The sequence below is a fragment of the Ipomoea triloba genome, chromosome 12 (genome assembly GCF_003576645.1).
Source record: "Ipomoea triloba cultivar NCNSP0323 chromosome 12, ASM357664v1".
NCBI lineage: Eukaryota > Viridiplantae > Streptophyta > Magnoliopsida > Solanales > Convolvulaceae > Ipomoea > Ipomoea triloba.
This window is the reverse complement of record NC_044927.1, coordinates 7,462,554-7,488,304: the sequence shown is the minus strand read 5'-3', so window position 1 is coordinate 7,488,304 and position 25,751 is coordinate 7,462,554. Positions and strand designations below refer to the sequence as shown.

Here is a 25,751-nt window from a genome sequence, read left to right as displayed (position 1 = left end):
AGATGCGAGCCCTGGTCGACGAGCCGAGAGTCTGCTCAATCGCCAACCAAAGCTGTCGCGAGGTGGAACGGCCAATCGCGAGCGGTAGCGTTTCCTCCGACAAAGAGGAGATCAGAAGCGAAAGAACGGCCTGATCTTGACGGAGCCACGCAGCACGAGCAGTAGCCGCCGCCGCCGAAGCCGCCTCGCTGTCTGCCGTGGACGCCGCCGCTGGTGCCGCAGCAGTCGGTGAAGCTGTAGCCACCTTCGCCGTCGGACGTGGGAATGTACCATCAACGAACCCAAGCAGACTCTGGCCACGCAAAAATGGCGTTAATTGGGTTCTCCAAAACAGGAAATTATCATTCGTCAACTTAATCGAAACATAGTGATGGGCAGACGACAAAGAACCGGTATGAAAAGCGGGAGGAGACACAAAGTCAGAAACAGTCCGTTCAGATGAGGCCTGAACAGAACCGTCGTTGTTTCCCTTATCTGCCATAAAAGGAGAGTCCTAGAGACTACTAATACCAGATGAGGATTTGATATATCTGTAATCGTTCAATTGAATAACAAAACAGTACAACACATATAATAAATAACATAAGCTAGAATCCTAATGGAATACAAATAATATGTGAAATAATATATTCCTAAAAATTAGCACTTATTTAATCAGACGTTCTGCTTTTGCCAACAAGTATTTTAGTAGTATGACAGTAGTATACTAGTATAGCGCTCGCACACCTTGGAGGGCATGCAGTATAAAACAAAAAATTTACATGTAGAGTAAGCAACAAATGATATAATGATGACAGGAAAGCATGCAGAGAATCTAGAGACTAGGGACAGTAATAATGCATGCATTATTAACCTTTCAAGGAGATAAATACACAAAACACATTTTTTAACCTTTCACCTTTACTTTTTTACGCCCTACATGGAGCCTTGGAGACGATGTCAAATCAATAGGCACCGAAATTCATAGGCTTATTCATTTTATTAAAAGAAAAACAATACATTTAATCTCATTTTCTACTCTTAACTCTTATATTTACACTTAAAATTTTGATATAAATACTTTAATTTTAGTCTTTTACAGGATCGGAGTGGTTTACATGAAAAAATAATCTATCAGTGACCTCCACATTAGAGAGAAAATTTGAAGAAATAAGATTTGAGAATACATACAGTAGAACTCTTATTAAAAAACAAAAAAAGCTTGTTGGCAAGAAAAAAAAAAAAAGAAGAAAGAGTGTAAATTTTGGTTAACCGACCAAACCGAAGAATTTTGGTTAACCGAACCCTAGTTGTACCAATGATAAAAATAGGGACTATTATAAATTTTAATATTTGCACATTTATAGAATAATTTGTTTTTTTTTTTTTTCAAATTTTATCTATGTATTACGTACAAGTTATATACATTAATCATGGAGGTTAACATGTGGACCCTATGGTATAAAAAGTCAAAAGACCCAAATAATATTAAAAGAATAAAAGGGAAGATTACTATTCGATCTCGCTTTCCGAAATGTTGTTTACTTCGTGTAAAGTGTAATACGGAGTATTAAAAATTACTTCGTAATCCGTATTAGTTACTCTTACTTGTCATGATTATATTACTGTTTTTTTTTAAACGATTATATTACTGTTGTTTATAGCAACATTAATTAAACAAGGAAATTGTTTATTTCCATTTACTACCGTAAATTTGTCAACTCTATTACAAGGTAAAGAAATTAAAGATTTTACACTAAAATTGAATTTATCTAGTACTTTTAGTACATATTCTCGAATAGTTCGTGTGAATTCTCATTGTCACCAAAATAAATAAAGATCTTAAACAATAATCTAATATAAAAAAAATTCAATATAATAATGATATATTAAGTAATCAAGTAATGAATGTTATGCAATAAATTTTGTATGGAAATATAATATGGCACTTGCATTATTATGTTGTTCAATTTTTTACTAATAGTTTTTAAGTTTCGTGTTATGTATACAAACCTAATTAATTGCCTTAGAAAGCAAGTGATTACTAAAAAGTTCCCATTTCCAAATATTCAAAAATTGGTTAGTTGCATAAAATATTTTCCATTTTTTCTAATTTCTACTTTTCCAAAACATTAATATTTTATTTTCCATTGAAAATTAAAAGCGTGCTCAAATTTAATTATTTTAATTTCTAGTTTATTAAACATATATAGAAATACTTGAAATAATTGTTTTTACATATAACACTAATGTTTGTGGTAAGTAATAATTGTAATTGTTTGTTTGGTAACATAGAATATTTATTGTTCACGAACGAATTGCGATCATTAACATGAGGCTGCGTTTGGTTATTAAGCATTCATGAACGTGGACAAACAGGCTCGCGAACGTATTCGCAAACGTTAACGAACACTAATGAACGCTTAACAAACAAACACGAACATGATTTTTAAAATCCTTAAAAAAATAAACACGAACGCTCCAAAAATCATAACAAACAAACACAAACAACCTTTGTTCATTCATGTTCGGTTCATTAACCGCCTTAATCAGTGGTAGCGCAAAAATATGTAAATAAGGGTGATAGAGGTGGTTGGATAATAATGGTAAAAGTAAGCAATGATCATAATCAAAATTGTTAGTGTTAATGACCATAGGGTCCAACACAATCTCTAGAAACATATATTCATGAGTGTAGAAAATGCTAACTTTTTTTTTTCTTTTTCTGGATACAACGATTTTAATTAATTATAATTAATCTGTTATATCCAAGGTATGGTCAACTCCATTTTAAAAAGTTCTCCTTGCATCTTTGCAATAAATTGCAACTTTATTGTATTTATAAAATTTCAAAACTGAAACTTTATTAATGACAAATCACTTTAGTTTCATTTGAACTAGAAGTCATTAATATTTGTTTATTTTTTAATCAAATCAGGAAGGGACCCAGAGAAAGGGCAGCTAGCCGTTTTCCCTCACACTTCTGGTCCTTAAAGTTCGAACACCATCATTATGAACCAGCCACTCGATTGTAGAGGAGTACATGTCAAGTAAATAAGTTTTTTTTTTTTCTGTGATTTACCATCTTTATAAATCATGTCAAGCTGAAGTGTGGAGTCTCAGGATGAGAAATTTTACATTTTTTTTTTGACAAGCAAGTTTTAGCTCCTCAAATGCTTGGGGAAGTTGAGTTGCCTATTTCTTACAATTATACTAAATTTAATGAAATTAGATTATGTTTTTGAAAAAATATATACATGACAAAATTATTCAAATAGTGTAATGTAAGAATTAAATTAATTAATATTTTAATTTAAAAGAGTCTAAGTCAATCCCATATATTTTTCATGCCCATTTAATAACCTTTAAAGAAGGTTAAAAAAAAAAAAACTTTAAAGAACTTTTTCTTTATTTTTGCTTTTTACATTTGAAACAGACAACATATACATTGAAATGGTCAAATAAAATTTAAAATGTAGGAAAACTTAATGGAAAAAAAGAAAATCTTTGTAGTAGAAATGGCTTATTCGTAAGTTTTTTGAACTGTTTATATTTGTGATACCTATATTCAAAATTTTAAAATTTAACAATTTAATTAATAATCCGTATAAGTCTTTGTACCCTACAATAATTTTATGGCAAATTATTGTGTGGAGCACAGTTCAAAACGACGTCGTTGAATTTTATGAGTTAGAATTAATGTACATTATGATTTATGAGTTAGAATAATGTATATTATCTGTTAGAATAATATAATGTATTTTATGTGTTAGAACAATGTACCTTATGGCTGAAATTAAGTCTGGAGAAGAATGTCGGGTCCTCTTTCAATACAAATACTCTTATCGCAGATTGTACCCAGCTCATGGATCAGTTCCAGATTATCAAGATTGTTAATGTTTTTTGGGAAGGCAACCAGTGCGCCGACTTCCTGGCTAACTTAGGCCAAGAGTCGCCAAGGGGTACCACGTTGTTAAGTCACCCCACTAACGAGATTAAAGATCTCCTTCTACGGGACTCTCAGAGCGTGGCAACTAGTAGACACCACTAATCATCGGGACCTTCGGTCCCTCCTTCTCAACAAAAAAAAAAAAAAAGTACCTTATGTGAGAATAATGAAATTTTTGTTACGTGTAAGATAATGAAACCAATAAGAGTAGAGTGATAATAGGACTAAAAAATGTGTTGGTGCAATTGTTTATAATTATATATCGTGTACCTTCCTGGCTTCCTTTTTTTTTTTTTTTTGGTACAATTATAAAATATTTTTACATTTATCCTTGCTCTTTTTTAATTTTCCCAAAATGTTGCTAATGGGTTACTAATAAGTTGCTAATTGTGGTTACACACTCAATTTCTTTATGAGTAATGTTAGAAATCCTTAATAATTTTTTTTTCCTCCAATTCATTTTTCAATGTAGTAAAATCTCATGAGTAGCTAAATTTCATTTTGAATTAGTGGTAGAGTTAATTACTTTATGAAACCCAATGAATAAATGCCACATCAAGAAAAACAAATATTGAAGATGAAATTTATGAGGGGAGGAAAACATTTTCCTTTCTCTAATATGGTCTTCATTATATTTATTTAGTTGCTAAAGGTGGTTAAGTACTTAATTTCTAAGTTACTAACTCTTCCACTTTTTTTTTTTTTTTTTTTCAAAAGTTGGTTTGCATTTCTCATCTCTCTATACCTTCTCCCAAATTATATTATTAATTTTGGTACACGTAATATTAATTGATTAGAAAAAGTGTTTTTGTCCTCTAATAAAATAGTACATGTAACAAATTTTCATAATTACTCCCTATATCTCATTTTATGTGTCTGGTTCAATTAACGAGACTTGACTGAAATTATTTTTATTTTAATTTTTTATAATATTAAGTCTAGTTGTAGTATATATATAATTTATATATTTATAATCTACATTAAAACTACTAAGAATTCAAATCCAAAAATTACTAAAGAAAATAAGCAAAAAAGAAAGAATTGACTTGACTAATGAATAACAAACATGATAGGTAAAAATAAGACAGATAGAATAATATTTATGACTAATAAGAGAATGACTATTTCATTAATTTCAATAGTGAAATGAGTCTACGTATGATATAGATTTAAATGTATCTTCTATACTTAGAGCATCCACATTAGTGATTTTTGGTGATATTTTTGAGGAAGAATGACTGATGTGGAAAAGAGAGAATAGTTGGACTTCTTCTGCAAAGACCAAAGTTTTTGTAGAGAAGAAGAAAAAAGCGCAAGAGCGCGTTTGGAGTACACTTTGCGCCCCGGAGTGGCCGCTATGACATTAGACGGTTGCTTTCCCTTTTTTTTTTTTTAAATTTTTTTATTTTTATTGTCAGAATCTTTTTTTTTTCTTCCATTTTTCATTCTCTTATAGTTGACTTTTTAAAATTTTGTGTAAAAACCAAACTGTTGGAGATAATCTTAGTAACTACTCAAGATATTTCATTGTCTAAATAATGAAACAATATTTTTGAAGAATTTTTTCTGGAGAAATTTATTCACAGCACACGAAGATGCCTCCATGACATGGCAAATGATTAACGTTCCACCTAAGCATGTAGGTCCCCACTCCTCCACTACTTGCCCGCTAAAACAGGCACACTCTGTCTCCTTCTCTATCCTCATTTCTCCTCTCAGCCGTATTCTTTATATTTCAAACTCCAATTCAAAAAATACACATAACCACACCCTCACTGTGTGTACTCCCCTGAACCGAAAACTCATACACACTCTCCTTCATTAATGCCCGCCTCCCACTGTAAAGTGTTTTCAAACCCCTCCTCTCTCTACTTTCTCTCTCTAACCAACTCTCTCTTCCTTTTCTCTCCCTACAATTCTAGAAACTCTCTCCCCTCTCTCTCTCTATGCTGTTCATTGATCAGTGAATGAGCTATGGAGTGAATGTAGGTTATGCTTTTCGAGGTGGAGCCTTGCTTTATTTCGAGATTTCCGATCTATGTTTTTTATTTTTTTATTTTTTTTTTGATTTTACTTTTCTGCGTTTTCTCGGAAATCTCATTGCGGATTTTAATCTTTTTCCCTTTTACCTACAGTGTTGCGTTTCAAATATTGTTTTGAATTTGATTTTGGTTTTCTCTCGGCAGTTCGCGAGCGAATTTTAAGGAATGGAGAACCCTCCTCGTCCCAGGAAGTCAAAACGAGCTTCAGGTGCCTTTGAAGGTAAAACAGCATAACATGCACTCTCTCTCTCTCTCTCTCTGGATACATATATGAGGAGGTTGCAACTGTATTTGTATATGTATTTGCCAGTGGTGTATGCGTGCGCGTGTGCTGTGCGTGTTTGGTTAAAGAGGAAATTGAGAAGAGAAGTGAAGCAAGAAGCTACGGAAATTCGATGTTTCTGCTGAAAATCAGTCGTCGTGACTACTGGAATTAGTAATGCCGTATAATTTCTGGAATTGGATTTATTCTTCCAATCTAAAAGACTTTGGAATATAAATTAAATACTTCTTCCAGTATTTTTGTTTAGTTTTAAATTCAGTTTTCCAGTCTTAATTTCCAAACATCTGTGCATCCTCTCATGCGTCTGTTTTTATTTATCTGTGAAAAAGTTTGCGTCTAGTATTTCTGAGAAAGTGGTTCTTATTGCCTATGTAATTTATTTTTATATTTATTTACGACTTGGGTTTTCTTGATGGTTTCTGTATAGCTGTAAATTTCCAAAGGGAGAGTGCTTTAGTTACAGTATAGTTTGTTATGATGATTTATGAGTGAGCTCGAATCTGCTGGGGGAAACAACAATGATTTCGCCACATTTTGTCATTATGACAAATTTTGACTCTGGTCCTCTTACATGATCTTTCTGGTTTCCTTGGTCTTAGTAAATCCTCTTCCCAACAGTTTGTGAATAACAGTTTTTGAATGGTACTTTCAACTTTCATTTTGTCTATGTAGATTAGATCTTCACTCTTTCACCATTTCAAATTAAGAGATGTATAAAATTCCTGTGTCTGAACATTTTTGTACACTTTTAAGGGAGAGTTATGGTCTGGAACTGCATGTTTTACTGTATACTTCCATTGGTGTATTTGACACCATCATAGTATTTTTTGTGGCAAGTCAACAGCTCTATCCTTTTTGTAGTATATTAAAATCTTATGTTGCGATGCCAATCCTAATGTACTTTAATTTGCACCAGGAAGCAAACAGGTCCAGAAAAAGATTGCAGCCCCAAGAATCACATACAATTCTCGCTGTCGATATGATTCCTCTGCTAATGAAGATATGGTCTGCAAAAAATTTTGGCTAATGTTTTCCTTAACTTCCTCAAAGCTCATTTAGTAACTAAAAATAAATATCTGCCAACATTTAATTCTAAGTACCTCTAATTTTTCCTATGTAATCTGCAGTTCATGATTGAGTTGGGGGAGAGTGCTTCTAAACGAGTTATAGGGAAACCAATGAAGAAGTTAATTGCGGAAGAGATGTTAAATGAAGTTGAATCTAAAAGAAAGTCGCCCAGTATCATTGCCAGATTGATGGGACTTGATGGTATGCCATCTCCACAACAACTTTCTAGACAGCAAAGGAGGCTGTCAGAGAGTTCCCGGCAGAGAAAGGAAAAAATCGACAGCCACAGGACTGTGCATCTTTTTGTCGACCAAGCAAGGAGGAACTCTATGGACTACCATGAATTCAATGACATGAATGAGGATCTGGAAGCTTCTCATATTGCTAACCGACGTTTTTCATCAAGATGGAGTACAAAGTCAGGACCTAACATGGACATGCCTGAGATGGCAGTCCTTCAGCATGAATATTTAGAAGCAACACATCTCTCCACTGATGAGAAGCTTCAGAGCTCTAAAGGATTTGATGACACACTTGAGGAACAAGAATCAAATGATGAATTATTACTAAAGTGTCTTCCACAACGTGATTCCTTGTTTCCAAAGCATTTGCTTGATCTTCAAGTTGACACTTCTAGTTCTATGTGTAGTCACATAGCTGTTCTAAAACCAGCAACTTCTGCAAATAGCGAAGTCACTGCCATACTAAGGAAACCAGAGAGAGGTGGTTCATGGAATCATGATATCAATTTGCAAAGGAAAAGAGAGGATGGCTTCCTATTCCATTTGCCGAATCCTCATGGGGGTCATAGTTCTTTCAAGTCACCTAAGACTCATGTAAAAGGGAAAAATGAAAACATTTTTCCGACTAGAATTGTTGTTCTGAAGCCAAACTATGGGAAGACTCACTGTGATGTTACTTCTGTTCAATATCCCTCTGAGGAAAAGAAGCTTGCAAGACGCCTAAATTTTGGGACTGGGAAAACTGGGTTTGCGGAAATGAAGAATTCATCTAAAAATGCAGGGCTTTTAAGCTCCCACTCGAAAGAAGCTAGAGAGATTGCCAAGGAAATCACAACACGAATGAGAAATACTCATGGACCTTTAAATGTGCGAAAAGATTTGAGTTTGATATATTCTGACATTGTAGGTTATGCCACAGATGAGAGTTCATTTGACGTGTATGACAATGATTCTGCCAGTGAGCCAGAGATGTTGAAACTGTCTTCGGGGAATCTGTACTCTCGGAATAACCGATGTAAGTCTTCATCTTCTGCCACATTTGAGTCATCTGTGAGCAGGGAGGCTAAGAAGAGGTTATCCGACAGGTGGAAATCGACTCAAAGGTGTCAGGACATGGAAATTGTTAACAAGGGAAACACACTAGGTGAAATGCTTTCCTTGCCAGATAGAGAAAGTGAGGTAGTACATTTAGATACCATGGTGACCCTTGATGGAGCCTCTGATAAATTTGGTGGAAGGACTGATGGGGTGGAAAATCCTTTAGGCATTAGCAGTAGGGATGGTTGGAAGGATGTATATGTTTCTTCCAGGTCCAGATCACTTTCTCCTCTTGGTAGCCAAATTCAAGGATTGAGTACTCGACATGAAATAGTTGCAAATAGCCGAAATCTGAGGCCTAGACAGCTTGTTAATGGTATACGGCCTGTGGATCGTAGTAGAATTAAGTCATGGGATGGAAGCCAAAGTCATACTGAGGAAATTTTGTTCAATGAGATTAGATCTGGCAGGAAGAAACATCGCTCTAGTCGCCGCAAAACAATTGGTGTTAATGATACTTTGCAGGAAGCAATATTCTGCAAAATGATGAGTACCAGTGTTGAGCACAATATGTCAGAGCAGCTGCTTTTGGCTTCTGAAATGCCAGTCAGCAAGAATGCAATTTCTGTTATTGATTCAGCTAAACATACTGAACATGAGAGCATAATTTCAGAGTCTTCTATTGACCTAATTCACCAGACTTTTACAGAAAGTAATGAAATTTTGTTTCCGGACCAAGATGCTTCTGATCTTCAGGTTTGATTATTCACTATTTGAATAAACTTCAAAATTTATAATGTACTCATTGCTGTAGTGTTCCTCATATAACTTAAATTGGGATTTGCTCTAGTTGTCATTATTTTGATTAAACTGCTCTTTTTACATTTAATTTATGTTCCAATTATGTATATGACTACCTACTGCCTCAAAATATACTTGGAACATTAACTACTTAAAGTGATACTCAGAGCCCTGAGTGAGGGTGTTTCCTAAAATTGTGATCAAATTTCAAATGTTGGACTAGGACTTTAGTGTTGTAGTTCAAATATGGGGTCAATCTTGCAGAAACAAGAAACATTTGTATAGAGCTGTATTTAGAATTACTATAGAGTTAAGTTTTAACAAAGTAGCTTCCTTGAAGGTGTTTGTGGTTTTAAGGTTTTCTATGTGGTGGGGAATCTAGCATGGGTTATCTTGTTCAAGTTTGCCTTCCATTATTAACTGAGAGTTGTTGATGGGAATAACTTTGAGCTATGTGATTTACACAAGGTGATCCCTTAACATGAGCATATTTCAAGTGTGCCAAAAACACACTGGTATACCATGAATTGAGCCTCAATGACCTTGATAAGGACATCCAATTTGCATGCATCACTTGATTCACTTCTCAGAATTTAGTCTACAATCTCATTGCACCTGTTAGTCTGTTACTAGTCTGTTCACATCTGATGTAAACTAATAGTGCAACATTGTACCTCGAATATCATCTATTATGCTGTTATGCCGCAACTTATGCCTGCTCTATTCTCATGAAATTTATATATGTACAGGGGATGGCTTTGACTTTCTCATATCACATGGAATATCTAGCACTATCTATTAGTCTCTTGAGTTGAAACAGTGTTCTTTTTCAGCTGGAAGTAGCCTTCAATTTCTTGATAATCCTAGGCATTGCTTCAATTGCAAAAATCGTATATAGTTACACTAGGAGTTCATACTGTAATCAGATTGAAAGTGCATGTTCTATGCTATTTAGTTTTTTTCATGTTTGAAGCAATAATTTGCATATTAATTGTTATTATTGTTTTTTTTATTTCATGACAGTTGCACGGTGATAGTCCTAGTTTGTATTGCCACCCTTGTTAAATATCTTTACTAATTTTATCAAGGATATTTATGTTATGGTATTCTATTGTCTTTTCTTTTACATGAGTAAGAGGTAGAAATTTCCAATTTGCAGCTACCTGAAGCCTGAAGGCCGTATGCCATTCTGAGTAAACTATACTAAAACAGCTCCCTTTAGCATGAAAAGGATATTTATTAAATGCAGTATTGTGTTGAAGCTTAGGATTAGCTAATTTAATTGTTAAAGTCGGTAACTTATTTATTACCACTCACTTTCTGGGGATTTATCTGGGTTAGGCCAAACACTTTTGTATAGTTCCTTAGACTTACCATAATTGAACTGAAAATAATCAAATATCAACATAAGAATTTGTGCACCATGCTTTCTTTTGTGAATATCATTTTAATATTAATATAATGAAATGGTTACCTCACTAAATAGTTTTATGGTTTAGGTTATTAGCCATATTTTTCTGAATATTTTCTTTATTTTCCAGGAAACTTCAGTCCAAGTTGCAGTCCCTTTGCAATGTCCTCTTCCTGAATCAGAATCATCTGAAAGCTCCAGGGAGGGTGGTCATCCTAGTCCAGTTTCAGTCCTCGAAGAGGTGACTTTTACGGAGGATTCCCTTTCTGGTTCAGAGTGCTTGGAGTTTGTCAGTGCTAAAATCAATGGTAAGGGACTTAAATACTATATGTAAATTGCAAGGCATTGAAGCTTCTTGAAATTTTTGTTCTATTACATGGTTAAATACATTTTTGAGTTTCTGTTGAATCGAAGCTTCTACTATTCAGCATTTTAAAAAAAGAGAATGCATGATTGTATTAATAATAATAGATTATCTCTGTATATATTGAACTATATATTGATCCTATATTTATACATTGGGGTAAGCTCACTCCTACTAGGAATAGGGTTAGGGTTTCTACTATTCAACAATTTTTATTGTTTATACATATGCTTTTGTTGTTTCCTATTGTTTTGATTCTTTCCTTTTTGGTTCTTGCTAGATCTACGCAAGAAAATTGAGCAACTCAAAATGAAGCCAGAATCTTTTGCTGATCTCACTGAGGATAATCAAGATGTTTGGCATCCTGCAACAATGATTGAAGAGAAATGCATATTGATGTCACCAAGCTGGGAATCTTCCTATATAGATGACGTTCTTACGGATTCTGGTTTCAAGGAGTCCGACCTTGATGCCTTCACTGCAACCTGTCATTCTCCATACTGCCCTCTTAGTCCATCAATTTTTGAGAATCTGGAGAAGAAGTATAGTGATGAAGTGATTGGTGTACCGAGGTATGCCAGGAGACTGTTATTTGACCGTGTAAATTTGGCTTTGGTGGAGATTCTCAGGCATTATGTAGACCCATACCCTTGGTTGAAGCACAAAAGGGTCGCTAATTTGGTTTGCCAGAAACAAGAAGTTGCTGGCGCTTTCCATCGGTTGCTGGCAGACCATGATAGTGTCGCAAACAGGGACACATCTTGGAGGATTTTGGAGCGGGAAATGCGTTGGCTGGATGTTAGTGATGATATCAACGTAATCGGTAAGGATATTGAGAAGTTATTGGTGGATGACCTGATCACAGAAATTGTAATGTAGATTTTGAAGCAGAACAGGCGCATAGTAGGTGTAACCTCAGTTGCATAGATGTTATGGCGGAAAACTAGACAGGAATGAATAAATACATAGTTCCAAAAAAAACGACTTCATCAAGTGGATGAAGTGTTCCAGTTCAGTCGGTACTAACTATTTTAGAATGTTGCCATATTACACAGCAAGCATATTAAAGTTTGATATGTCATTCCTGTTATTGGGCATGGAAATCTTGGAAATTTAGTCCTAGAAATCAACATGCATGCACAGCTTCTGTAATTTCCAATTTAAATTCTATATCACCATTGCACATGCATGCACCAGCCGGTGCATGGTGCACTTTAGTTGAGCTTTCCTTTTTAACCTTTCCATTGGATATACCTTGGCTTCAAAATACAAATGGTGTTTAAATTGTCAAGTTTTTATGGGGCTTCATATGATTTGTTTGCTTCAAACCATTTCCAGTGATGTGAAACTTGACCTTCAGTGTGCGCTGAATTTATGAGGCTATAATGTTTTTCCTTGCCTTTACCATAGCACATAATTTGGAGGCAGCATAATTCTTCGAGTTAAGCTTAAACATAGGTTTAGGTTGAGATTACCAGCTTTCGGAGCTTGTTGATATCGTGACAACTCGGGCTCGAGTTGGCTTGAACTAGAGACTTTATGTTATTTTGCCTAGTAGAATGCACATCTAAATCTTCTTTAGTCTCTTGTCTAATTAATTGAATAAATACTAGCTTTTAGGCATCCTGAGTGACCAAAGTATTCATTCTCTTACATATTGTTCTGCTTTAGATTATTATTAGTTTACATTTCCATGTTTAGTTTTTGATATATTTTGAGGTTGTGAGTGAATGAACACTAACATATGTGCACAATATTGAAAACCCTTGGGTGCATGAGCGGTTGAGAAATGTTCTTTAATAACTTATCCACTTCAAAAAACAATAATCTTTAATTTGATAGGTACACAATACTTTTTCGAATAACATAACTTTTGTCCAAAAAAAAAAAAAAAGAATTCTTGACAAATACACTACACCCTTTACGATGCAAGTAACTCCTTGAGCACAAGGTGCGAACAAGCATGGTATATATATACTCACGATGAATTAAGTCCACCATTTCCCATGATGAGTCTGTGTAGACAGATTTGAGTCATTAAATATTTGAGAATAATGGCCTAGATTTTACCAACGGTGCAATTGTGCACTTCAGTTACACATTTAACTAAATCTAAGTCTTACAATTGCACAGTTTGTGAAATCTTTGCAATTAATTCAATGACTCAGATCTGTCCACACCGGCTCATGGGAAGGGATGGACTCACCTGAACAAGGACTATATATTAAATGAGCAAGGGAATTACCAGAAGAAGAAGGTTCAAGGCTCAACAATAACTTCAACTCCGAAGATAAACACACTTGAATAAAGACATTGTAGACATTGAATTATAAATTAAAGAAATGCATGTGTATTATTATTTTTTTGTTGTAACTACTAATTAATTTAATTTAATTTAATAAAAGTAATAGAGTTGGTTACTTACTTTTGAATAATATACGTTAACATATTTGTAGTATATGTTCAACAATTATGCCAACTTTGATTGGGATGAGATTTGAAACTAAGACCTTATACAAATTAATGGCTAAGTTAAAAGTTTAACGGAATATTAACGGAAAATATAATATTTAACGGGAAACGAAACTTAACGGATAATCATATAATTAAGGATAAATTAAAAAATTTCAAAGAAATATATAAATCTAAACAATTTGGATCATCCATTTGATTTAATAATTTGACCGTCATTTTTTCTACCCATTATATGCCTAACTTTCTTTGGCTCTTATTAGTACAGTAGATATATAAAGAATTTTGTGGTGCAATTTTTACTAAGCCTATAAAGAAGTTGGTATGGTCAAATAAGGTTTCTTAGGTGTTTAATTTGATTATAATTAAATAAGGGTCACACTTGTGTGAGACCGTCTCATTGATCTTTATTCGTGAGACGGGTCGGGTCTGGTCAAGGCACCATGCAAATGTCATACTTATATGTGCAAATGTCATACTTATATGCTCAAATATAACACTAATCAAGAATACAATTTTTGTTACTTATTGAGAAAAAGTAATACATCATTTTTCATAATAAGTAATGTTGACAAGTGCCCTTTACTTATAAGGGCAAATATAATACTTTTGTGGAAAAATATAATACTTTTAAATCAAAATGTAAAAAGTATTGTATCTTCCCTTAAAAATATTACATTTACCCTTATAAGTAACAAAATTTTTATTCCTGATTAGTATTACATTTGAGCATATAAGTATGACATTTGTGCATATAACAGGGCGTTTGGTTGGGAAAAAGGAATTAGGGTGGAAAAGAATTGTAATTATGTGGAATTGCAATTCAATGAATAAAGTAGGAATTGAAATTACAGTGTTTGGTATGCAGAAATAGGAGTACAAGGAATTAAAAGGTAAGAAGTGACAAAATGACTAAAGTGCCCTTATGTAGTAGTAGTAGTAGTAGTAGTAATAATAATAATTCTTTCAAAAATTAATAATAATAATAATTCATTCACAACAAATAATAATAATAATAATAATAATAATAATAATAATAACAAATAATAATAATAATAATTCTTTCAAAAATTAATAATAATAATAATAATAATTCATTCACAACAAATAATAATAATAATAATTCTTTCAAAATAATAATAATAATAATAATAATAATAATAATTCTTTCAAAATAATAATAATAATAATAATAATAATTATTATTATTATTTAAAATTTAAAAAAAAATGACAAAGGGTATGGGAGGAGGGGCAAAATTGTCTTTACACCAACAAATTGCCCCTCATCTCCACCGAATTGCAATTTATAGGAGGTGCCCATGAATTGCAATTCATCATTTGGAGGGAATTGCAATTCTGCGGAATTGCAATTCCCTCCAACCAAACACTGTAGTTTGGGAATTCACTGAATTGCAATTCAATGAATTGTAATTCCCCCCAAACTACATCCAACCCGACCCGTCTCATAGTGAGACGGTCTTGCACAAGTTTTTGCCATTAAATAAATACCTGTAATGATGACACGCATGTTTTAAAAATATTTTATCCTCTTATTGTTGATTGACAAAAAAATAAAATAAAAAAAATACTATACCATCTAGCATTTGGGATATTAAGTGGTAAACAAAAACGTATAACTCCTTTCCTGCAATTCTACTATTCTACATCAATCTAATTAGGAGATATATAAACTATGGTAGACGTCAATCCGCTTTTACATTCACTGCTATGGGCTTAGGGTATTCGTTTATATGTGTAATTTAAATGTAATTAATTTTGTTTTAGTTTAGTTTTTTTTTTTTTTGTTTTTTTTTTGTGGATATTTAACATTTTCCATCACAAGATTGTAATCTTTTAAAAAAAAAAGCTCCAATTACCACAAACCTCAAATTATGGTATGACCATACTTTTATTTTTGGTAATAATATTAAGTTTATATTAATGGTAATAATTATGGAATTTATTGACGTGCAATTTTCCATATAATATATTTAGAAACAGTTTTTTTGAAACTCTGAATTTTTGCATTCTTATCAAAACTATGACTATTATTCAAATTTTTGTAGACCTTTGGGTTTGGGCATGTGTAATTATTCGAATATTAATTTTGATATTTGAATTTAAATTTTATTTTCCAAAAGCATTTTAGAAGCTTGAGGTTTTGAGAATTGATTTTCTAGATTTAGTCTCCTAATTAAAATAGTAATATCTGATTATTATTGGCTTTTATTGCAATTTAATTTTTAATAAAATTTTCCAATTCGAATAATTTTCGAAAACCATATTTTTTATGCAATTGATCATACAGCTACTTCATAATTTATGTAGTCTTTGAATTATAAGTTTGATGCCAAAATGGATTAGGTATGAATAATTGAATATTAGTTAGATTTTCATGCTTAGACATAAGAGTTTTCCAGCATCACACGTACAAAATCCTAGTCAATGTTGATAGAAGTGAAACTCTTAAGCTATTCCATTAAGAATCCATTTTAAAGATTAATAAAAATTGTAAAAAAAAAAAAAGAAACCGTAATAATAAAGACTAAAAAGTATCGATTGAATTAAAACATTAAATTACTTAAATACAGACAATAGGATGGTGGGTACAACTTCGTGACTAAGATTGTAGCTAATTACCTTTGAATATGAGAGATAGAGGATTTAGTATTTTAAAGGAGGCACCGTACCATTGCACCCGAGAGCATAAGAAAGTATTATGTTGGCGATTCTATCAATATAGAGATTGTATGGCTTGAAAAAAAAAGAAAAGAAAGATGAAACAAACTAATACATATTATTTAAAAAGTAATAAAATGTCATTGATATTGTGGAATATTATATTTAAAGCACTGTTTATATAGGCTCTAAGGCCATATACATCAAATATATTGGTGATAGATGTTGCTATGCTAGAAAATGGAATTCGAATACCAGATCTTTTATAACATTGGAAGCACCTTTCAATTTTTGCTTAAATATTGAGGAGATGGGCTAGATTCTGATGGTTGATTAAATGACCTTGTGGAGATGGAGCAGAGGGTGGAGTTGGACCCTTTGATAACATAGGAAATACTTTATGATTGTTGCCCAAGTTACCTTCTGGAGATGGAGTAGAAGGTGGAATTGAAACCTTTGATAACATAGGAAATACTTTATGATTGTTGCCCAAGTTACCTTCTGGAGATGGAGTAGAAGGTGGAATTGGACCCTTTGATAACATAGGAAATACTTTATGATTGTTGCCCAAGTTACCTTCTGGAGATGGAGCAGAAGGTGGAATTGGACCCTTTGATAACATAGAAAATACCTTATGATTGTTGTTCAAGTGACCTTGTAGAGATGGAGCAGAGGGTGGAACTAGCTGTCCTTTTGGCAACATTGAGAATTCCTTCCTTGCGGTAGCATTACTAAGAAAAAAGCACAAAGCTAGTTGGAGGATGAAAAGGGTTAATGGCGAAACGAATGTTGCGATTCTAGCCATATTCTTTGGTGTATAGTAGTCCATTAGAGCATTGCCACAAATGCCATTTTATAGTCCCAAAACGTTGACACTTCCCATTTCGAAATCATATGAAAGTATGCTGAATAGGAAGCAATAATTAATGGCCATATTCTTACTGTATTTAGCAGATACATCTAATTAATTAATTAGATACTACGGAGTAATCAAAACTTAACTTGTTATATTTCATATTTCATAGTTAATTCCAAGAATGTTACCTTAATTATTGGCTTTTAACAATTTTTAGACTTTCCCTTAATTTTTTTTCTGTACAATATAGTATCTAATCACTTTAAAAAACAATTGGTAACCAATAATTATTTTGAAAAGACTAATTGCTCTTCATCTTTACTTATATATTTCAATTGCTAAATAAAACAAACTCGGTATTCCTAAACCCTAACCAAACAAATGCTAATAAATTGTTCCTGCACTTCCCATAAACTTAACCCTACAATCCGTCTGTCTCCACCCGCCGTAACATCTCACAATGAATAAGTAACTTTTAAATCAAAGATTATAAATAAGAAACTTGAAAATTATTTTTTTTTCATTAAAAAAACAAATTTAGGTTTAGGTTTTTTTTTTTTTTTTAATTAATCTTCTTTTGATTATATTTATAACAAGACTCAATATTTCAATTGTGCTTTTGCATTAATGGGAATGATTCTAGTCATTATGGTATTAATATTTTGTCTGAATTTCCATAATGGTACAACTGTACAATACTTTATAAATATTGTACTATTATTTTTTTATTAGACAAAATTGTTCTTACATCATTGTCAGACCTGCGCGACCTAACTACAAAGTTGTTGATCAGAAATACAATTACATCTTAACCCTAAGTGATAGGACCATTGTCCAAAAATTGACAATATTGACATCCCACTGGCTCCAATTGAATAAGTTTATACATCATTCTCAAAATTTTATCAATGCATGAAAATTTTTAAAGAAATTTGTAAGTTAATTTTTAGTATATATTATTATAACAATATCAATTGTAACCATATATTTTGAATTATTTATTATCATCTTCTATTGAGAGCAATTGTAGCAATTGTAATTAACACTCTCAAAACAATTTGCCTCAAGAATGAATGGAAATAAAAAAGATCAATGACTTCATTTTTGTGGATAAAAAGTAAGTATCCACTCTATTACTCTTATTAAATTAAAATAATTTAGTAGCTACAATAAAAAATACATATGCATCTCTTTAATTTAAAATTAGATGTCTACAATGCCTCTAATCAAAAAACTTTATTCATTATAAAAATTTAAAAACTAGATATAATTTCATTAGTTATATTATCTTTATTTTTTATAATGCAAAAATTCCTTACCTTCAATTTATTAATTAATTATATTCACTACATTGTCGATAGAGGTGTTAGCAAACAGATCTTTCGGTAAACTACTCGTGTTTGTGTTCAGCAAGCGTTCGTTTATTAAGGTAAACGAACATAAATAAACAAATTTTAGAGCTCGCGGTTCATAAACGAACAGAGTCTGAACAATTGTAGACTCATTTGTTAAGAGCTCGTGAACAAGCTCATTTGCGTTCGTTTATTAATGTTCATGAACAAGCTCGTTTAGTGTTCGTTAGTTTTGTAGTTGTGTTGTTTGTTTGGTCAATGTTTGTGAACGTACATTATTTATTGTTCACAAACGAATTGTAATTATGAACATGTGCAGGTGTTTGGTTATTAAGTGTTCACAAACGTGCTCATGAACGTAAACGAACATGTTCGTGTACGTGTTCGTTAACGTTAACGAACACGTCCACGAACGTTAACAAATACTAATGAACGCTTATCAAACAAACACGAACAGGATTTTCAAAAACCTTAACAAATGAAGACGAACACGAACACGAGCACTCCCAAATTCTTAACAAACGAACACGAACAATCTCCGTTCGTTTATGTTCGGTTCGTGAACAACCCTAATTGTCAATTGTCTTCTTTTTACACTATCTTGTAATTAAATATCAACGTTATAATACAAAATATGTTATATATTTATTTACCAATCATTTTATTAATACCATGAAAAAAAAAGTTTGAAGTCAATCATATTAACTACTTGTGGAGAATTTGTTGACAAAGAGGGTATTCAAATAATCAAAGAAATTGAACAAAACTAAAATGCGGATGAAATATCAAAACTAAAAAATCATAAATAATAAATATAATAAAATTATAAAATATCTATGTACTAAGTAAAATTTTAATAGAATTTAATAGTTTCGTTTCCCAGGAGTTGAAATTGTAACTTTTTTTGAAAATATAAGTTAGTATATTGCAAAGATAAATGTTAAGGACTAAAACAACTAGCAAAGTTCAATTGAGGGGCTAAAAATATATTTTTTCAGTTATACATTTGAGGGTGTAACTTGTTGAATGTTCACTATGACTTATGAGGATATCAATATATTAATTAATATATTATAGGAATACTTTGTTAGAATAATACATATTAAATTGAAATAAATTAAGAATTTAATTATCAAATTTATGTGAAATTATAGTAGTTTTTATTTATTTATATTGACAATGTAATTATACAATTTTTCTTTTTAACATTGAGCATTTATTCAATTGCGCAACACGCTTTATTTAACTAGTATATATAGGAGACGTATAAAGTGCGGATGTTTAATTTCCTTAAATGACCTTGTGGAGTAGAGGGTAGAACTAGACTACCTTTTGGTAACAATGGAAATTTCTTCCTATGGTTGATAATGACCTTGTGGAGATGGAGTAGAGGGTGGAACTAGACTACCTTTTGGTAACAATGGAAATTTCTTCCCATGGTTGATATCTGGAGATGGAGCAGAGGATGGAACTGGAGCACCTTTTGGAAACATTGAAAAATTCTCCCTATTGTTGATTAAATGACCTTGTGGAGATGGAGTAGAGGGTGGAACTGGACTATCTTTTGGCAACAATGGAGTACCTTTTGGAAACATTGGAAAATTCTTCTTATTGTTGATTAAATGATGACCTTGTGGAGATGGAGCAGATGGTGGAATTGGACCCTTTGATAACATAGGAAATACCTTTTGATTGTTATGTTGCTCAAGTGAGTCAATGAAAATGGTCGAGAAGATGGACCAGATGGCGGAACTAGACCTCTTTGTAATATTGAAAATACCTTTTTATTGTTGATTAAATGAATTTGCGAAGATGGAGCAGAGGGTGGAACTATGCCTAATAAGAAGAAATAATTAATGACCATATTCTTACTGTATTTAGCAGATACATCTAATTAATTAATTAGATACTACAAAGTAATCAAAACGTACTTGTTATATCTCATGTGGTTCAGATAACATTGCAGAAACTTAACGATTTGTCTTCAACTTTGAGTTTCTCCATAGTTGTCTCTGGTGAGGTAGCTGCAGCGTTTGAGTTAACAACAACCCAAATTACCAGGAATGCCAATGTCATCATCATTCTCAAACAATAAGAAGAATTGGCAGCCATGGAATTGATCGAAGAAGCTAAGGGGATGGGAGTTATTTCTTTGTTTCTGCATCCTAACTTTAATCTAATCACAATTTCCGGAACAGGAATATGAACAAAATTTGTTACGTTATAATGAAATACTTACTAATGAAGGTAATGGATTTTTCCCCGGCTGTCAAAATTTCTCATTTTCGTGTTTAGCTATGTTGGGAGTGATGATATATGGGCACTCTTATTTCTAAGTGATAATTATTAGTACGGATAATTACATGACAAATAATAAATCTTTTAATTTGCGCGCTAAAAACAACTTCAGTTATCAATTATATACTTAGTGCTTTACCCGTGCAATGCACGAACAAAACTATGTTATTATGAATTTAAATAAAAATTTTGAAAAAATATAAATATTTTAAAATGTACAATATAAAATGTACAAAATGTCTCTCAATTGTAGGACATTATTTTTTTCGCACATGCAACGCACACCCGTGCAGCACCCGTGCAGCGCCTGTGCAAAGTTGACATAACCACCTCCTAGCTGTTTTTCACCATTTTATTATTATATGATCGATGAGCGCTCGCGCACACACACATAGTGTTGGGCTACGACATACTCTCCTCCTTCTTCTTGCTCATCATCATACATTGTGTTTGGACGACGACGATCTACAATCTTGTGCAATGCTGGCTGGATATTTTCGATCGGGATTGTCAGACACTTAGACATGCCTAAAAAGTGCAATCCAACCACTAAACAAATGTGAGAATTCAACATTGGGTGGTAGAGTACTCTTACCAAGCTGTAATTTTAGGTATGAGACGTACCGTTTCTACCTTGGAGAAATCGCATCAGCCCAGCCTCCTCCTAGCCAAGGTACGTCAAAATTTTTTAGCATACCGTCGTTTAGCATTTTTTTTTTTTTTTAGTGAGGATAAACTCGAAACCACTATTTAAGAATGTAGCTCCGTCTCTAAAATTGTTTATTTATGGTCATTATCAGTTAAGATCAAAATCTTTCAAAAAAAAATCAGTTAAGATCAAAAGATTGTATTTACTGACATACATTCTTAACTGATCTTTTTTATTATGATATTATTTTTCCGCACAGGTAACGCACACCCGTGCGACACCCGTGCAGCGTCTGTGCAAAGTTGAGATAACCACCTCCTAGTTGTTTTTCACCATTTCTAGAAATATAATAAGTCTCAATCAAGATTATATCCTTGATTTATGTCCCTTTTTTTGTATGCTAATAAAGGTATACATTTTACTTTAAATGTTGTACACTTCAATGTCATTTGACAAAATTGTCCCTACTACATTCTTGTTATACAAAACTACCCTTACACCGTTATAACACCATTACTTTTTAACTCCATCATTATTACCATACACCTATATCTATCATATCTTTTTCTTATTCATTAATTATCATTTTATTAAAATCATTATATAATTAATTTAATAGTTGATTATATTTTAATTAAATTTCCATTAATGGTAAATCATATATGTGTGTGTATAAAATACATATATTATTTGTGTGTATATAATTCGAATTATAAATTTTAATATTTGTATTTATTAATGTTTTAATATTGGGCATGAATTTTCGCGCATCGCGCGTACAAAATACTAGTTATGGCATGAATTTTCGCGCATCGCGCGTACAAAATACTAGTTATTATGATATGATTGATGCGAATATCTATCATATCTTTTTCTTATTCATTAATTATCATTTTATTAAAATCATTATATAATTAATTTAATGGTTGATTATATTTTAATTAAATTTCCATTAATGGTAAATCATATATGTGTGTGTATAAAATACATATATTATTTGTGTATATATAATTCGAATTATAAATTTTAATATTTGTATTTATTAATGTTTTAATATTGGGCATGAATTTTCGCGCATCGCGCGTACAAAATACTAGTTATTATGATATGATTGATGCGAATATCTATCATATCTTTTTCTTATTCATTAATTATCATTTTATTAAAATCATTATATAATTAATTTAATGGTTGATTATATTTTAATTAAATTTCCATTAATGGTAAATCATATATGTGTGTGTATAAAATACATATATTATTTGTGTGTATATAATTCGAATTATAAATTTTAATATTTGTATTTATTAATGTTTTAATATTGGGCATGAATTTTCGCGCATCGCGCGTACAAAATACTAGTTATTATGATATGATTGATGCGAATATCTATCATATCTTTTTCTTATTCATTAATTATCATTTTATTAAANCTATATTATATATATTAAAACAGAAGTGTCATTTTTCCGCTCATTGTAGACAAAAAAATTTAGTTTAAAATTTGAAATAAGTCAACATAAATTACAATACTTAACAAAATTAAATCATATTTATGTGAATACCTTAAATTCGGTACATGTATATATATAAAGCTTACCAAATAAAGTCACTACTAATTTATGTATACATGTAATGACTTTATTTGGTATATATATATAGTCCTAAATTGTTATAAGATTAGAAAATTATATATACACATGTTGTCATAAAAGAAATCAGAACTTTGTTTTTCAAAAAAAAAAAAAGTTTAATTTTTCACGCTAATTTTCATTAAGTTGTAGAAAGTTTGTAATGACTAAAGTTTATTTGCAATGAAAAATAAAAACTAAAAAATGGTTCTAAAATAACTACAATGAACTAATTGTGGTATTATATTGGTTTCTTAAAAAAACGTTATTTAAGTGTTAATTTAAAATAGTAAGCATGTCACCCGTGTTAGAATAGTTTTTGTAATTCAAAATAAATTGTAATGGTCTTATTAATAAATAATAATATCACAAAATAAATTGTAATTGTCTTATTAATAAATATTAATATCAATATTGAATCGTTATTAATGTGAATGAATATTTGGCAAACTAAATTTTATTCTTCAATGTTGGTTAAGATATCTTATTTAACTATTTCAAATTAAATGTTTTAGATTTATTAATAAATTTTAGAGTGATAATAATGACTCAAAGATGTTTATTTATTTTTCTAACAGAGTAGAATCACGAGCAACAACCTGAATATTATTTAATTATTTATTTATCATTTTTATAATATAATTTTATTATTTTTGTCGAAGGGCTTTGCTGGATCTTCTTCATGCTAATGAGCATAGTGCTTATGTCCAAATAGTGAGATAGTCTCCCTATGGGGTTCTTTCGAAGCACAAAAAAAAAAAAAAAAAAACTAAAGATCGTTATGCACATTAATATTTTATTAAAATGTTCTTAGATGTTATGTTATTAATTTTCTAATGAAGGTTGGATGCAGTTGTATTTGATTAACAACATAAAAAAACTGCTTTCTAAAAAACAACATAAAAAACTTGCAATTATCTTTCATGTACATACCATCGAAATTGTTATAAAAGTGCATACATTTTTTTTATACTTTTAAAAGTTAATGATTGCATTTAACTATAATACATTCCTATTAAATCATTGTTACATGCCAATTTTTTTTTTTTTTACTTCATCTCACTTTTAAAAATAGTCTCGAAATTATTACTACTATATATAAATTTATCTAGCTATGTGATGTTGATTTTCAAAGTTTAAAAATGTGAAAGGTAAAATATATTATTATTATGATTTCAACATTCCACTAATGACAATTTTAAATATTATTGCATTCATTTAAAAAATTTGTACTACAAATCATGTAAACAAATTTTATAAAATATGATAAGTTATAAAATTTTCCAAATCTAATTTAGTATGGATTATTTCAATATTACGAGCTCAAAATAAATTTATTTAAGTTAATAACATAATTATTGTTAGTTCCATAAGAGTGTGGTAACACATTTTCCTATTGTTCACGAGCCAAGTTCAGAAAAAAAAATTTGTTACAATGCTTAGCTTACTCATTAAGAAAATTTATTTTAAAATTGTCTAAACTCATACACTTAAGTAAAAAAAAATGAAATAAACTAATACACATTATTTAAAAAATAATAAAATGCAATTGATATTGTAGAATATTATATTTAAAACACTCTTTATATAGGCTCTTAGACCATATACATCAAATATCGTGGTAATAGATGTTCCTATGCTAGAAAATGGAATTGGAACACCACCCCTGGCCTTTTATAACATTGGAAGCAGCTTTCAATTTTTGCTTAAATATTGAGGAGATGGTCTGGATTCTGATTGTTGCTTAAATGAATTTGTGGAGATGGAGCAAACGGTGGAATTGGATCTTTTGATAACATTGAAAATACCTTTCAATTGTTGCTCAAGTGGATCCATGGAAACGGGCCAAGATATGGACAAGAGGGCAGAACTGGACATCTTGGTAACATTGGGAATTTCTTCCTATTGTCGATTAAATGACCTTGTGGGGATGGAGTAGAGGGTGAAACTAGACTACCTTTTGGTAACAATGGAAATTTCTTCTTATCGTTGTTATCTGGAGATGGAGCAGAGGGTGGACCTGGACTACCTTTTGGTAACAATGGAAATTTCTTCCTATCGTTGTGCTCTGGAGATGGAGCAAAGGGTGGAATTGGACTACCTTTTGGTAACAATGGAAATTTCTTCCTAGCGTTGTTATCTGGAGATGGAGCATAGGGTGGAACTGGACTACCTTTTGGTAACCATAGAAATTTCTTCCTATCGTTGTTATCTGGAGATGGAGCAGAGGATAGAACTGGACTACCTTTTGGAAACATTGGAAAATTCTTCCTATTGTTGATTAAATTACCTTGTGGAGATGGAGCAGATGGTGGAATTGGACCCTTTGATAACATAGGAAATACCTTATGATTGTTGCTCAAGTGGGTCGATGGAAACGGTCGAGGAGATGGACCAGATGACGGAACTGGACCTCTTGGTAACATTGGAAATACCTTCCTATTGTTGATTAAATGAATTTGAGGAGATGGAGCAAAGGGTGGAACTAGCTGACCTTTTGGCAACACTTGGAATTCTTTCCTGGTGGTAGCATTACTAAGAGAAAAGCACAAAGCTAGTTGGAGGATGAAAAGGGTTAATGGCGAAACGAATATTGTTGCGGTTCTTGTTAGAGGATGAGAAAAGCAGCAGCTCA

General features: G+C 31.7%; 1 protein-coding gene across 5 annotated transcripts; it reads left to right on the top strand.

Moving 5' to 3' along the window:
- Window positions 1–5,445: 5,445 nt before the first annotated feature.
- On the top strand, window positions 5,446–12,413 carry LOC115997977. 5 transcript variants are annotated; one of them, XM_031237414.1, is made up of 7 exons: window positions 5,447–5,932; window positions 6,115–6,190; window positions 6,281–6,406; window positions 7,170–7,258; window positions 7,381–9,357; window positions 10,944–11,121; window positions 11,458–12,413. In XM_031237414.1, the coding sequence occupies exons 4-7, from the start codon at window positions 7,256–7,258 to the stop codon at window positions 12,054–12,056; spliced, it is 2,757 nt and encodes a 918-aa protein (XP_031093274.1). In that variant the 5' UTR covers window positions 5,447–5,932; window positions 6,115–6,190; window positions 6,281–6,406; window positions 7,170–7,255; the 3' UTR covers window positions 12,057–12,413. The 5 variants fall into 5 exon arrangements, with proteins under 5 accessions (XP_031093273.1, XP_031093274.1, XP_031093275.1 ...); XM_031237415.1 differs by having other exon boundaries at window positions 6,281–6,414; XM_031237413.1 differs by lacking the exon at window positions 6,281–6,406 and having other exon boundaries at window positions 5,446–5,913.
- Window positions 12,414–25,751: the final 13,338 nt, after the last annotated feature.